At 36.2% G+C, this 15,659-nt stretch overlaps 1 protein-coding gene across 8 annotated transcripts in view; it reads right to left on the bottom strand.

Moving 5' to 3' along the window:
- Positions 1 to 15,659, bottom strand: part of MAPK10 (mitogen-activated protein kinase 10) — a 306,598-nt gene that overhangs the window by 130,027 nt on the left and 160,912 nt on the right. For all 8 annotated transcript variants that reach the window (XM_040479140.1, XM_040479165.1, XM_040479114.1 and 5 more), the window contains one exon: positions 10,769 to 10,938. In XM_040479140.1, the coding sequence (XP_040335074.1) occupies positions 10,769 to 10,938 (170 nt within the window). The remainder of the gene's footprint in view (positions 1 to 10,768; positions 10,939 to 15,659) is intronic.

Raw genomic sequence — 15,659 nt, 5'->3', positions numbered from 1 at the left:
GCGGGTAGTAGAAACAAAAAACTCCGTAGAAACTCTTCTGATTGGAAAAATATTCTGAAAGGATTTTCTCATCTAACTCCTGACCACTGTTGTTAAAAAAGCATCTTATAGATTACAATTCCCCACCTAGAAAGCTACAGAGGACTTATTTGTTCACATCGAGCAGCAGAATCATTGTTTCTTTCTTCTTTTTATTTTAAATTTATTGAGGTGGGGCACCTGGATGGCTCAGTCAGTTAAGCATCTGACTTTGGCTGAGGTCATGATCTCATGGTTGGGTTTGTGAGTTCCAGCCCCAGGCTCTGTGCTGACAGCTCAGAGCCTGGAGCCTACTTCAGATTCTGTGTCTCCCTCTCTCTGCCCCTCCTCCACTCATGTTCCATCTCTCTCTCTCTCTCTCTCTCTCTCTCTCTCTCTGTCTCTCTCTCCCTCTCAAAAATAAATAAATATTAAAATTTTTTAATAAAATTCATTGAGGTATAGTTGACATACAATATTATGAGTTTTAAGGTATACAACATAGTGATTCTACATTTGTGTATGTTGAAAAATAGTCACACTCTAAGCCCAGTTAACCATCTGTCACGTTACAAAGCTAATACAATGTTATTGACTATATTCCCCATGCTGTACATTACATCTCCATGACTTATTTACTTTATAACTGGAAGTCTGTGCTTCTTCATCCCCCTCTCACATTTTGCCCATCCCTCAACCCTCCTTTCTTCTAGCAACCACCAATCTGTTCTCTGTATCAGTGAATCCAGGTTTTGTTTTGTTTTGTTTATTAGATTCCACATGAAGTGCAAAAATCATGAAGTATTTGTCTTTGAATTCAGTTTGCTAATATTTGGTTTGAGGATTTTTGCATCTATGTTCATCAAGAATACTGGCCTGTAATTTTCTTTTTTTGTGGTGTCCTAGTGTGGTTTTGGTATCAGAATGATGCTGTCTTCATAAAATGAATTTGGAAGATTTCCCTCATCTTCAATTTTTTGGAAGAGTTTGGCAAGGATAGGTATTAAATCTTTGTTAAGTAGAATTCACTAGTGAAGCTGTCTTGTGCCGGACTTTTGTTTGTTAGGAGGTTTTTGATTGCTGATTCAATCGATTTTACTAGTAATCAGTCTCTTCAGATATCTTAGTCTTAAAAGTTTATAAATTTCTAGGAATCTATCCATTACTTCTAGGTTGTTGGCATTTAATTTGTTCATAATAGTCTCTTTTGACCCTTTGTGGTATCAGTTGTAACTTCTTCACTTCTGATTTTATTTACTTGATCCCTCTTTTTATCTTGATCAATCTGGCTAAAGGCTTGTCAATTTTGTTCATCTTTTCAAAGAACCAGTTCTTAGTTTCATTGATCTTTTCTATTATTATTTTAGTCTCTATTTCATTTATTTCCACTCTGATCTTTATTATTTCTGTCCTTCCACTAACTTTGGGCTCCATGTGTTTTCCTTATTCTAGTTCCTTTAGGTGCAAAGTTAAATTGTTTGAGATTTCTCTTGTGTCTTTTTTTTTTATGTTTATTTATTTTTGAGAGAGAGAGAGAGAGAGAGAGAGAGAGAGAGAGAGAGAGAGAAAGAGAGAGTATGCACAAGTGGGTGAGAAGCAGAGAGAAAGGAAGAGAATCCCAAGCAGGTTCTTCACTGTCAGCACATAGCCCCAATACCAGGCTCCATCTCACAAACCTTGAGCTCATGAGCCGAGCTGAAATCAAGAGCCAGACACTTAATCTACTGAGCCACCCAGGCTCTCCCTCTTGTGTCTTTAGGTAAATGCTATGAACTTTTCTCTCGGAACTGTTTTTGCTGCATCTTCTAGATTTTGGTATGTTTTCTTTTGTCTCTAGGTTTCTTTTTAATTTATCATGTTCTATCTCTTTATATCTGTCGTTTTTACAGTATTCTTCTTATAATTGATTTTTAGTTTCATATCATTGTAGTCAGAAAAGATGCTTGATATGATTCAATCTTCTTGAATTTATTGAGACTTGTTTTGTGATCTAATATGTGATCTATTCTGGGGAATGTTCCACGTGCACTTGAGAAGAATATGTATCCTGTTGCTTTTGGATGGAATGATTTATAAATATGTTAAGTCCATCTGGTCTAATATATCATTTAAGGCCTATGTTTCCTTATTGATTTTCTATCTGGATGATCCATCCATTGATAGAAGTTGATTGTTAAAATACCCTACATATTGTATTGCTTTCAGTTTCTGCCTTTAGGTCTGGTAGTATTTGCTTTACATATTTAGGTGCTCCAATGTCAGTTGCATATGTATTTACACCTGTTTTATCTTCTTATTGGAGTGACCCCTTTTATCATTAGGTAATGCTCTCCTTCTGCCTCTTTTATTATAGTCTGTTTTAAAGTCTATTTTGTCTAATATAAGTATAGCTACCCCAACTTTAATTTTGTTTCCATTTGAATGAAACGTCATTTTCTATCCTTTCACTGTCAGTCTGTGTGTCCTTACATCTGGAGTCTCTTATAGGCAGTATATAAATGTGTCTTTTTTAAAAATCCATTCACCCCCTCTATGTCTTTTAATTGGAGAATTTAGTCCATTTACATTTGAAATCATTACTGATAGGTATGTGTTTATTGCCATTTTGTTTGTTGTTTTCTGGCTACTTTTGTAGTTCTCTCTTTTTTCCCTGGTGGCTGGATGACTTTCTTTAATGTTTTATTTAGATTCCTTTCTTATTTTCTTTTTTATATTTACTATAAGTTTTTGCTTTGTGCTCACATATAACAGCCTGTTGATATAACAGTCTATTTTTAAGTCAGTAGCAACTTAAATTTGTACACATTCCAAAACTCTACACTTTTACTCCCTTGACAATTTATATTTTTGATGTCACATTTTATATCTTTTTATTGGATGTGTCATCTTTTATTGTATGTAGTTTTAGTTAATTTTACTACTTTTGTCTTCTGACCTCTTTAAGTAGATTTATAAGTGATTAACTTACTACCTTTTCTATATATTTACCTTTTCCAGTGAAATTTTCACTTTGATATGTTTTCTTATTAATTTTTGCCTTGTTTTTCAGCTTAAAGAAGTCCCTTTTATATTTCTAAGGCTAGTTTGGTAGTAGCTAATTCCTTTAGCTTTTGCTTGTCTAAAAAACTCCTTATCTCTTCTTCAAATCTGAATAATAATCTTTCCAGGTAGCATATTTTTGGTTGAAAGTTTTTTTTGCTTTCAGCACTTTGAATATATTGTGCCACTCCCTTCTGACCTGAAAAGTTTCTGTTGAGAAATCTGCTAACAGCCTTATAGAATTTCATTGTATGAAACAGTTTTTCTCTTGATGCTTTTAAGATTCTCTCTTTAAGTTTTGACAGTTTAATTATAGTATGACTTGGAATTATAATTCTCTTGGCTTCCTGGTCCTGGATGTCTGTTTCCCTCCCCGGGTGAAGAAGTTTTCAGACAATATTTCTTTAAATAAGCTTTCTGCCCCTTTCTCTCTCTCTTCTTCTGGGACCCCTACAATGGGAATGCGATTCTGCCTGATGTCGCCCAGAGGTCCCTTAAATTATCTTCATTTATTGTTTTTCTTTTTGCCTCTCATTCTGGATGAGTCTATTGCTTTATCTTCTATGTTGCTGATCCATTTTTCTACTTTATCCAGTCTGCTGTTGACCCCCCTCCACCGCCCCCAGCATATTTTTCAGTTCAGGCATTGTATTCTTCAGCTCTGTGACTTCTGTTTGGTACTTTCTTATATTTTCTACCTCTTTGTTAAAGTTCTTACTATGCTCATCCATTCTTCTCCTGAGTTCAGTGAGCGTCTTTAATAACCATTACTTTCAATTCTTTATGAGGTATATTACTTATCTCTGTATCATTGAGGTCTTTTTCTGAAGTTTTGTTTCATTTAGAACATATTTCTGTTTCCCTATTTTGTTTGACTCTGTGTTTCTATGTATCTGACAAAACAGCTACTTCTTTCAGTTTTTATCCTTCTTATTCAAACTTTCCCTAGCTTTTGGGTTTCTTGAACCTTTGTAATTGTCTAAACTGCCCGATATATTCTTGATATAGCCCCTAGTTGAGGGTGTGCTAAGACTTTTCAGTGATCCAAGGAGAAGAATCTCATTTAGCACCTGGTTTCAGGCTGATGGGAGCCAGACCCTCAGGCAGCAGCTTTTAAAGTCTGCAAATATATACAGTCCTGTGGGACTGCATTTATAATACCTGTTGACCTTTAGACCAGGAGATCTGGAGGTGTCCCTGGGTGAGTTGCAATTGGGACTCCAGAAAAACTTACAAGCTCCTTTCTGGGAAGTCTCATCAAACTGAGCTATCTATAGTCAAGGGAGTATGCAAGGATGATGTATCCTTGCTTATGTTCCCTAGGAGCACCTCCTAGACCTCTAGATGTGTGGGAAACTGGAAGCCTGTCCATCAGGCTGAAGCTCCAGGCTAAGTAAATAGGTCTTTTTCATAGGAAGATTGGACTTGTGTTTCAGTCAGCTGTGTACCTCCCTGGGGGGGGTGGCCTGTCAAGAGGTGTCTTTCTGATTGTTACAGTTCCATGGAGTTCTGGAATGCCAGTCCTCTTGGCCACCAGGGTCAGGTGATCAAGGGATGTCCCCTGTGTAGATTACACATGGCCTCTGGCTTTAACAAGGCAGCTGAAGAGTGTACTAGGCAGGGTATGCCTGCTATTTTCAGAAAGGCAGCAAGAAAATGTCTTGTTTATGCATGCCTGCAGGCTTCAATGATGCAGCAAGAGAGAACCCTGTCAGTGCAGGCACTAGCTTTAGGCTGAGAGCGGAAAGATGTCATAACTGCTTGTACTTGTCCACACCAGCCAGGGAACAGGGAAGAGTTACAACTACCTGTGCTCTCCAGTTTCAGCAAGTGCTATAACTGCTTACCCCAAACTGTCCCAGCAATGCCATGATGCCATTTCCAAGCTCACTTGCTTGTGCTAGCAGGCTGTGTGAAGAGTATAACGATGGCATCTGTTAATGCTTCTGTCTCCAAGGAGGATCTCAACTGTCCTCCACTCCTCCAGCCAATGACCTCAAATCAGCAAATGATTCTCCTTCACGTATAATCTAGGTATTTTTCAAACTGCTGTTTATTCACTTGGTCATGGGAAGAGCAAAACCACACATGAGCCTTCCAGGAGGGGAACATCAGTTTCCTATGGCACTCTGAGATCCCCAGACATCAGCCCCATTGGTGCTCCAAACCAGACATTCTGAGGACTCATCATTCTGGTGCACATCTCAAGGGCTAGGGTGCCCAATGTGGGACACAAGCCCTTTGTTCCTTTGGGATATGTGCCTATCTGGTGAGATCCCTCACCATTGTATGTTGCTGCACTGGGGGTGGGATTTGTACAAGATTGTTTCTCTGCCTCTCCTACCATTCTCAATGTGGTCCTTTTACCCTTTGTTGTGGAGAAGAGTTCATCTAGTTTTCAGATCTTTTCCATATGAAATGATCCATATGTAGGTGTAGACTTGGGAGTCTATGGGAGGAGGTCAGTTCAGGACATTGCTACACTGCCATATTGGACCCTGCTCAATCATTGTTTCTTTCTGTTACAATAGATTACCTTTTTTTCTCAGAGGTAGAAAGGAAATTTTCATTTATTCCCAAATATTTTGTATTAGATTTTATTTAATGATTCTCAATAATGACACTGTTGGTCCATCATCCATGGTGAATGATAGCATAGTAGTGATTAATTCCTTTTGAAGATATTTTGCTATTGCCTGTGTTCCCCTGATAGTAAATAAGCAATGAGGCAATTCAAAGAGAGGAAAGAAAGTATAGGAACCCAATAATAATTTAAAGTAATTGAAACAGTAGAAATGAGAATCCATTTCAAACATAAGTACCAATATGCCAACATTTACACTTGAAAAGTAAAATCCTTCTTACACAAACACACAAAATTTTATGGTGACACATGCAAACAAAAATTGATTCCTCCATGTTTTATTCCTGGTTATAAATAAAATAAAGCAAAACAAATGAATCATCTGTTTCAGATTGTCTGCCCCACATCCCAGGATCCCCAGATATGCCCAGTTTCCAATATCTCCCAGTCACTACACTCAGAATTGTATGGGACATTCAAAACACACAAATTTGCATTTTCATGGACAGAGAAAAGGTCTGTGGATTTTAGAGATATGTCTGAAAATGGATGTGTGTTTGATGTAGGGGATAGGTGGATAAACTCCCCAGTGACAAAAGGCAATAAGAAGGAAATTAAAAGGCTGTGGAGAGGACACATTAATACAACAATAGATACTTAAGAGAAATAAAACATTATAGACATGAGTTATGATAAATAAAGATATCTCAAAGCTAGGTTGAGGAAGAGGGACAAGGAAGGGACAACTATATTCATGTCTAGAAAGGAATGTGCCGGAATTGTGGTGTCCTGTACAGATGGTAGAGTAGCGAATTGGAAGATGAGGAAGAAGAGGATGCCATCCTATTTCTATCCCTTCATCTTGGTCTTTGCTAGCTTTATTTCCCTCAGCTGTAACCCAAAAACTAATAATAATCCCAGGAAGCTCCAAGGCTAACATTTTGGAATTCAGGTGTCTTTTCTGACAAATTTGCTGATAAATTTATGGTAAAACTGGATTAAAAATTTTACTCAAGGACACATCATTTATTGAAATCTATTTCAGTTAGTATACCTAAGAACTAAGATGATTTCTGCCCTGTACAAGGAGAAATAGAGGCTCAAAATGCCCAAAGAAATTTTTCGTGGATTTTCAAATCTTTCTGGTACAGTCTGCTAACTTCTTGAGAAAAATGGTGTTTTGGGTCTATTTTTAAATCATTAAGGTCTACAGCTTCCTTTCACTAGTGCCCTTACTTTCTGTGGCTGTTTTATTTAATGGAAAATAAAACAATCCCAATGAGTATTTCAGCATCTGAACTGAGAAATGTAGGAAAACTTTCTCATGTTCTATAATTTTCCTTTTAAGAAAGGTAGCCAGAAATTCCTCTGCTTTCTCCATCTCCTCTTTTCCTTCATAAGATTTTTTTTTCTTTTTGTCTTATTTCCTATTTCATTTTGAAAGTTGTTCATAAATGCAGTGATATCCCAAATGGGATTCCCACTCCCCAGGTAGTATACAAGACATCTAATAGAATGCAGAAAATATAAACATATATTGTAATGTAGAAAGGAAATTAAAATTACTAATATTTAATAAACAAATTAATACTGGTCTCTCCCAAACACAATTTATCCCCTGTCCCCTAGCAGCTGGTTACATATTACCTAGGGTAAAAAAATTTTTAAAGGAAAATGGAAATTTCATGGTTTGAAGGGGATTGACAGAGGCACCCTAAATTCCTTCCTCTGAAAACATTATAGTTCGGTGTGCCTGCTCTAGGAGATTTATCTTTACTATACCAACGGTATTTGTGTTGCTGCCACAACAAACCACCACAAACTTAATTGTTTAAACAACACAAATTTATTACCTGACAGTTCTGCAGATCAGAAGTCCTTACATGGGCCTCACCAGGCTAGTCAAGATGTTAGCAGACTGGTTCTTTTCTGGAGGTGCTAGAGGAGAATTTGTTTCCTTGCTCAATTGGGTTTGTTGTGAGACTCCAATTTCCTGTGGTTACATGACTCTAATGTAGCCTTCTATTTTTCTTACTGATTGGCAGCTGATAGCAATTCCCAGCTTCTAGGAGCCAGACCATTTCTTGGCTCATGACCTTCTTCCTCTAGCTTTAAAGCCAGCAACAATAAGCAAGCCTCTCACATGTCTTAAATCTCTTATCTCTCTTTTCCCATTGCATCTCTCTGACCCACTCTTCTGCCTTTCTTTTCCACTTTTTAAGAACTCATGTGATTAAATTGATCTCTCTGAATATTTCAGGATAATCTCCCCATTTTAAGGCCTTAACCTTAATCACATCTGCAGAGTCCCTCTTGCCATGTCAGATAACATATTCATTGTTTCTGAGGATTAGAGTCTGGGCATCTTTGGGGGACCGTTACTGTGCCTATCATGCCATGAAATTACTTTGTGCCACAAAGAGATTCAACTCATGCCTGCAGCATAATTAATAAATAATAAAAACTGAAAATAAGAATTCCTTTAGCTGTTTAAATGTTTGAAATGAAAGGCTTGGTCCATCATTAAAAATATTTAACTGTTCCATTTTTCAAATTGCAGAAACAATTACTGATTGACATTAGGTAATTACTAAGCAAATTTCAATAAAGGCTTTGATATATTTGATAAATGGGGTTTAAATGCTAGTAAATGATTTAGTGAGTGCACCAACCATGCACAGCTGCCATTTACATTGACTAAGAATTGAGAATGAACTTAAAACCAGTTATCAAAATGAAGTAAATGTTTAAAACTTATGTCCACAGAAAACCTGTACATGGGTGTTTAAAGCAGTTTTATTTATAATTGCCAAAACCTGAAAGCAACCAAGATGTCCTAAAGTAGGTGAAAGAATAACCTGTGGCATACCTAAACAAGGAATTATTCAGTGATAAAAAGAAATGAGCTATCAATCTATGAAAAGACATGAAGGAATTTTAAGTGCATATTACTAAGTGAAAGGAGCCAATTTAAAAAGGCTATATTCTGTTTGATTCCAACTATATGACATTCTGGAAAAGGCAAATCTATGGAAAGAGTGAAAGATCACTGGTTGCCAGGAGTTGGGAGTAAGAGACGGATGAACAGGTGGAGTATATAGGAATTTTAGAGCGGTGGAAATACTCTATATGATACCATAATAATGGATACATAACATTTTAATTTGTTTAAATCCATAGAATGTACAACACCAAGAATAAATCCTAATGTAAGCTATGGGCTTTGGTGATTATGATGTATCAATGTAGGGTCATCATCTATAATAAATATACCACTTTTGCTGGGGATGTTGATAATGGAGGAGGCTATGCATGTGTGGGGGCAGGAGGAACATGGAAAATCTCTGTACCTTCTTTTCAATTTTTCTCTAAGACGTTTTGCTCTAAAAAAAGTATTAAAAATAAAAAATGAAGTGAATCAGATTTTGAAATTGTTTTATGAAATATAAAATTAAGGTGTAATGAACACTACCACATTGTCATCATAATTACATTATATCAAATGAGTGAAGAAAAGTTGTAAAGTAAAATCTGTTTTTAAATAAAATTGATTTCATCTTTATCTCATCTTTTAAAAGTATGCTTCTAAATGGGCATTACTAATGTAGCAGTAATTTATATAACAAATAAGTATATTGATCTAAGTAAATATCCTCAATAAATAAATAAATAAATAAATAAGTACATAACATACCTACATACATACATACATATTTATAGTACATGTCCTAAATTTTTACTTATGAGTTATCAAATTGAAAATTATTATACTAATAAGTTCATACTAAATACATTTGGTGGCTACATTACAAGTCAAAACTACATAGAATAAATGCTTATCAATCTGATATCATCACTTTTGCAAAAATTTTACAGAACAGTTAATAAGATTTTGATTTGTCACCATTTGAATTTGCCACTGAAAAATGTCATTAAATAATGGTTATTAAGGATGCCCAGAATTTTTCCACTTTGGAAACATTCAACAAACATTTTAAAAATACCACTTTTTCTAATAGGTAACTGAATTTTAAACATAGAACTTTAAAAGTCACAGGAACATTTGACATATAATTTATACTTACTTAGAATGCAGGGAATTTTATTTGCTGGTTATCTTAACACATATTTCTTGCTGCTAAAACATCCAAAGAAAATTTTCCAATGCATTAGCAACAGCTAGAAAACCTCCACTTTTCTTGGTTTCTCCATGGTTGTTGTATAATGGACATTTTTTTGTGAGTAGAAAAACTAGTCACAAGCAAAATCGTAAATGTTTTTAGCACATGGGCAATGAGTTACAATAATGCTTATAATTTTACTTTTATTTGATAGAAAGTATTCTTCCATTCTCAAATCATGCTATATTTAATTATGTTTATTTGTGTGCATGTTTATGATTAGTTGACATACACAGCATTGTTCCCTTTAAAAATACAGGTGAAATAAGTCAGAGAGAGAAAGATAAATAGCATGATTCCACTTATATATGGAATCCAAAAAAACAAAACAAAGAGACAAACAAACCAAAAAACATACTCTTTTTAAAATTTATTTATTTAAATTCAAGTTAGTTACTGTGTAGTATTGGTTTTAGGAGTAGAACCCAGTGATTCATCACTTACATAAAATACCCAGTGCTCGTCCTAACAAGAGCCCTCCTTAATGCCCATCACCCATTTAGAGCATTCTCCCACCCACCTCCCCTCCAGCAACTCTCAGTTTGTTCTCTGTATTTAAGAGTCTCTTATGGTTTGCCTTCCTCTGTGCCAAAAAACAGAATCTTAAACACAGAGAACAAACTAGTGATTGCCAGAAGGGTGATGGATGAGGGGATAAGTGAAATAGATAAAGGGGATTAAGAAGTACAAACCTCCAGTTATAAAATAAAGAAGTCACAGAGATGAAAAGTATAGCATAGGGAATACAGTCAATAAGATTGTAGTAATGTTGCTTGGTGATGGATGGTGACTACTTTTCATGGTGAGCACTGAGTAATGTATAGAATTGTTGAATATGTTGCACACATGAAACTAATATAACACTGTATGTCAATTATACTTCAGTCAATCAATCAATCAATAAACAAACAAATAAATAAATAAATGTTAAATCCATTCCACTTACCAAACTATTCCCTGAGCCCCAGAGCCAATAGGCTTTAAGTTCTGGTAGCGCTTGAGAACTGTGAAGGTTGAGTCTCCCACTTCCACACTGTAGAATTGGTTGTCAACTTTGCTTTTGCTCATGTTGTAATGTTTGGCAATATATGACACATCCACTTGTTTATCGAAACCCTATGAAAAGAACAATAAAAATGTGAGACAAGCGAGCAACCAGAATGATCATGAGCTGTAGAAAAGCCTGTTCTTTTAATGATTACTAATTCATAGTCATCTATCATCATTATATAAACCTGCATTTCATATGCAAAATATGTATTAGTCTATGTAAAATAACCTGGAGTAAAAGAACTTAGAAAAAAATACATTAAAAATATTTGTTTTTGGTATTAAAACTAATAATAATAAAATAATCTTAGATTAGGTCTACATAATCTTTTTTGAAATGTTTCATTAAAACCATTTAATTATTGGGCCGCCTGGGTAGCTCAGTCAGTTAAGCATGGAACTTCCGCTCAGGTCATGATCTCACTGTTCCTGAGTTCAAGTCCCGCAATGGGCACTGTGTTGACAGTTCAGAGCCTGGAACCTCCTTTAGATTCTGTGTCTCCCTCTCTCTCTGCCTCTCCCCCACTCACACTCTTTCTCTCTCTCCATCAAAAATAAAATAAGCATTAAAAAATAAAAAAAAAACATTTAATTATCTATGAAGCAAACATCTACCAAACATATATTGGGCCCATATACTATGCTAGAAACTTCAGAGGTGATTCCTGATCATCCATTATAAGAGACGAAAAAGGATAGAAGATTGTATCTATATCCCTTTTCAAAAAGAAGTGAGATACAGAATAATGTGTAGTTTTAATTTTTTAATTAGGTAAACTTGAATTAAATGGTGTTGACTTCATTTGTTCTCAATAATGCCCCAAATGTTATTATCCTTCATTAAACACTGAACAATTTTAGTCCAAATTAACAGTATTCTAAAATGACACATGACATCTTTTTATTCTTTACAAGCTTAGATTTAAATATGTTGATTGTTGTATGTTTTGTTTATCTTTAAGACAAGTCCTACTATTTATTACATTTAGCAATGGAAGAATTTGTCCTTGTAATTTGAATTATAATTTGTGAATATAATATAAATATCCATTATCCATGATTATTGTTTACCCATAAATATTTTTTTACCATAAATAAATTTATACTGCATTTTGTGACATTTAATAATTTCAACTCTGTAGCTGGAAAGGGCCTTACAAAATATTGTCTAGACTATTTCTTGTGACGCACACTGGTGGATGCCTACCCAATAGTCATCCCCTCTCCTTCTTGCTTGATTTTGTTCAGGTTTTGAGCACTCTCATATTCTGTAGCCTCCTCCCCATACCCAGAATTGAAAACTGAATAATTCTCTTTAGAGGTGACATTGACCCTTAGTGGTATTTGGGTGATTTGTGGGCATGTTTTCGTATACCATATGATAGAAAATGTGCCTTGTACTTGGTTGGCTTATTGAATAATGCTAGTTTTCCTGCAATGAGTGGGACATTCAGGAATAATTTCTTATACAATGAATAGTTTCTTACATACCTTAGACTTTTGAGTTATGCCAAAGGTTTAATTACTAAACAAACAAAACCAAAACCCCGCCTTAATGTTCTGAGCCTAGAATCTAAACTAAAGGATCTTTGTATGGTTTTAACACACATTGACTTCTGAAAACCTGATTCTCACATAATTTGAAGGAAGATTTAGACCTCCTTTGTCTCTGAACCTCTGGTTGGTCATAATACCACTGTCATTAGAGATTTTAAAATAAAAATTTCATGGGGCGCCTGGGTGGCGCAGTTGGTTAAGCGTCCGACTTCAGCCAGGTCACGATCTCGCGGTCCGTGAGTTCGAGCCCCGCGTCGGGCTCTGGGCTGATGGCTCAGAGCCTGGAGCCTGTTTCCGATTCTGTGTCTCCCTCTCTCTCTGCCCCTCGCCCGTTCATGCTCTCTCTCTGTCCCAAAAATAAATAAACGTTGAAAAAAAAAATTAAAAAAAAAAAATCAGGGCATTGTAAATTTATTCAAGGAGACAAAAATGGGATTTAGAATTTAAACAATGAGTGTGAACAACAGCAAAAACCAGAACATTAATATTTAAGCAATCCTTGATGTTAACCACAGTATCAGGAACTTCTCTCCATACAACAGTCCATTTTTACTCTAGGCTTTTTGGGTATCTCAGCAGACTAACCACTATTAAGGTCCTTGGGGGGGGGGGGGGGGGGGGGGAGCGGGCGTTGAAAGGTAAAAGGGTAACTGCTGCTAGACTAACAAATGAATTCATTTGTCAAGGTTAATTTGGGATGAAGGAAGTGCCGTAACTTCATCTGTGTGTTCTGGCCCTTTTTTACATCCTTTAATGTCCTCATTTCTGACCACCCACAAAATTCTCAGTACAAACTAGCTTCATCAAACCTACATTATCCATTTCTATATCCCCCACTTACTCTCTTCACTTCTGAAATGTCACTTGTTCCAACTACACCTCATATATACACTAATCTTAAGTAATATTTTATGTTCCAGACACTTGACTTAATGCTGTATCTTGGTACCACCCCACTCCTTCAGACTTGCCTATGGCTTTTCTAGCTCAGTTTTCAGACTAACCCTAAGAGATATTCTACTCAACATTTACAATCATTTAATCTAACAAATACTGATGATGTACATATTATGTGCCAAATGCTGGGGTTGGCCCTGGAAAAACAACAAAAAGAGAAGGTCTCTGTCTAGATGGAGGCAGTCAAGTAAGCAAGTAGTTAAATTATGGATGATATATTCTATAGTAGAATAAAGAAAAGGTGCTGGAAGCAAACAAGGAGTAGCAACTAATTGCTTGCATTCATTCATTTTTATTAATTCATTCATTTACTATGTATAATAAAAACAACTGCTAGATGCCAACCCACAGGTATAAATTGGTAATTCTTGAGAGGAAACATGATCAGTGTTTTCCCTGGACCTCCCTTCTAACTGGTTTTCAAAGGTGAATGAGCACCTGAGGAGCTTGACCAAAGGCAAATCACTGTCATACCGCATTGGAGATTTGGGTGTAGACCACCACATAAATCCTGATAATCTGAGGATTAGATTGCCAGGCAATCCAGGTGGTTCTGACTTGAGGAACTTGAGATTTGAGAATCTGACTTTGAGAAAGACAGCATTACAGCAGTCATTCTCAAGATATGCTTCCTGGAGCATCAGTATCAGCATCACCTGGAAACCTGTTAGAAATGCAAATGCTCACTCCTGCCTCACACCTATTGAATCAGAAACTCTGTGGTCAAGGCCCAACAATCTGTCTCATTAAGCCCTCGAAGTATTCTGACGCATGTTGAGAACCATACACTATAGTGGAAGGATCACCTGAAGACTTTGAATCCGAACTTATACCTCTGCCTGACATATTTGAAAAGTAAAATGAGATTTCTGCATCTGCGTCAGGGAACACATTTTGTGTATTTATGTATTGCCAAATTACATTGCTCCTGGCACACAAATGGGAAACCAGAGTCCTAATTATGACAAGGATTACCCCTCATCTCATGTTGAAATATTTGAAAGAACCTCACTGACCCAGACTCAAAGTCTCAGTATTAAGAAAGGTCAACAGTTGGCCAAGTGCTATAATGGACTATATCATTTCATATCAGCAATTATTCACAGTCCCGAGAAGCACCCTGTCATTTTTCCCAGTGCATGTCTGTAACAGAACTTTTTATAGGATGGGGAAGCTACATATAGTCTTGGCAGTTTGATTAAAATGGTTAAAACAATCACAGAGTGTATACCAGCAGCAAGATTTCAGTAAGAAGAGTATGAATTCCCAGTCAAAAAGTGACAAATAAAAGCTATCTAGTGCCTTGACACATTTTCTAAAATAAAAATTACTTCATGATCTTTTTTCTCCATTTTAAGCATATAATTTCTCACAATGACATTGAAAATCATCGTTTTTAATTAATTAATTAATTAATTAATTTTTAATATGAAATTTATTGTCAAATTGGTTTCCATACAATACCCAGTGCTCATCCCAACAGTGCCCTCCTCAATGCCCATTACCCACTTTCCCCTCCATCCCACTCCCCCATCAACCCTCAGTTTGTTCTCAGTTTTTAAGAGTCTCTTATGGTTTGCCTCCCTCCCTCTCTAAATTTTTTTTCCCTTACCCTCCCCATGGTCTTCTGTTAAGTTTTTCAGAATCCACATAAGAGTGAAAACATATGGTATCTGTCTTTCTCTGTATGACTTATTTCACTTAGCATCACACTCTCTAGTTCCATCCACATTGCTACAAAAGGCCATATTTCATTCTTTTTAATTGCCAAGTGGTATTCTATTGTGTGTATAAACCACAATTTCTTTATCCATTCATCAGTTGATGGACATTTAGGCTCTTTCCATAATTTGGCTATTGTTGAAAGTGCTGCTATAAACATTGGGGTACAAGTGCCCTATGCATCAGCACTCCTGTATCCCTTGGGTAAATTCCTAGCAGTGCTATTGCTGGGTCATAGGGTAGATCTATTTTTAATTTTTTGAGGAACCTCCACACTGTTTCCAGAGTGGTTGCATCAGTTTGCATTCCCACCAACAGTGCAAGAGGGTTCCTGTTTCTCCACATCCTCTCCAGCATCTATAGTCTCCTGATTTGTTCATTTTAGCCACTCTGGCGTGAGGTGATATCTCAGTGTGGTTTTGATTTGTATTTCCCTGATGAGGAATGACATTGAGCATCATTTCATGTGCCTGTTGGCCATCTGGATGTCTTCTTTAGAGAAGTGTCTATACATGTTTTCTGCCCATTTCTTCACTGGATTATTTGTTTTT

Source organism: Herpailurus yagouaroundi, unplaced genomic scaffold (genome assembly GCF_014898765.1).
Source record: "Herpailurus yagouaroundi ecotype Mexico unplaced genomic scaffold, PumYag 28, whole genome shotgun sequence".
Lineage (NCBI taxonomy): Eukaryota > Metazoa > Chordata > Mammalia > Carnivora > Felidae > Herpailurus > Herpailurus yagouaroundi.
Note: the sequence above shows the minus strand (reverse complement) of the source record. Positions and strands in the feature narration are given on the sequence as shown.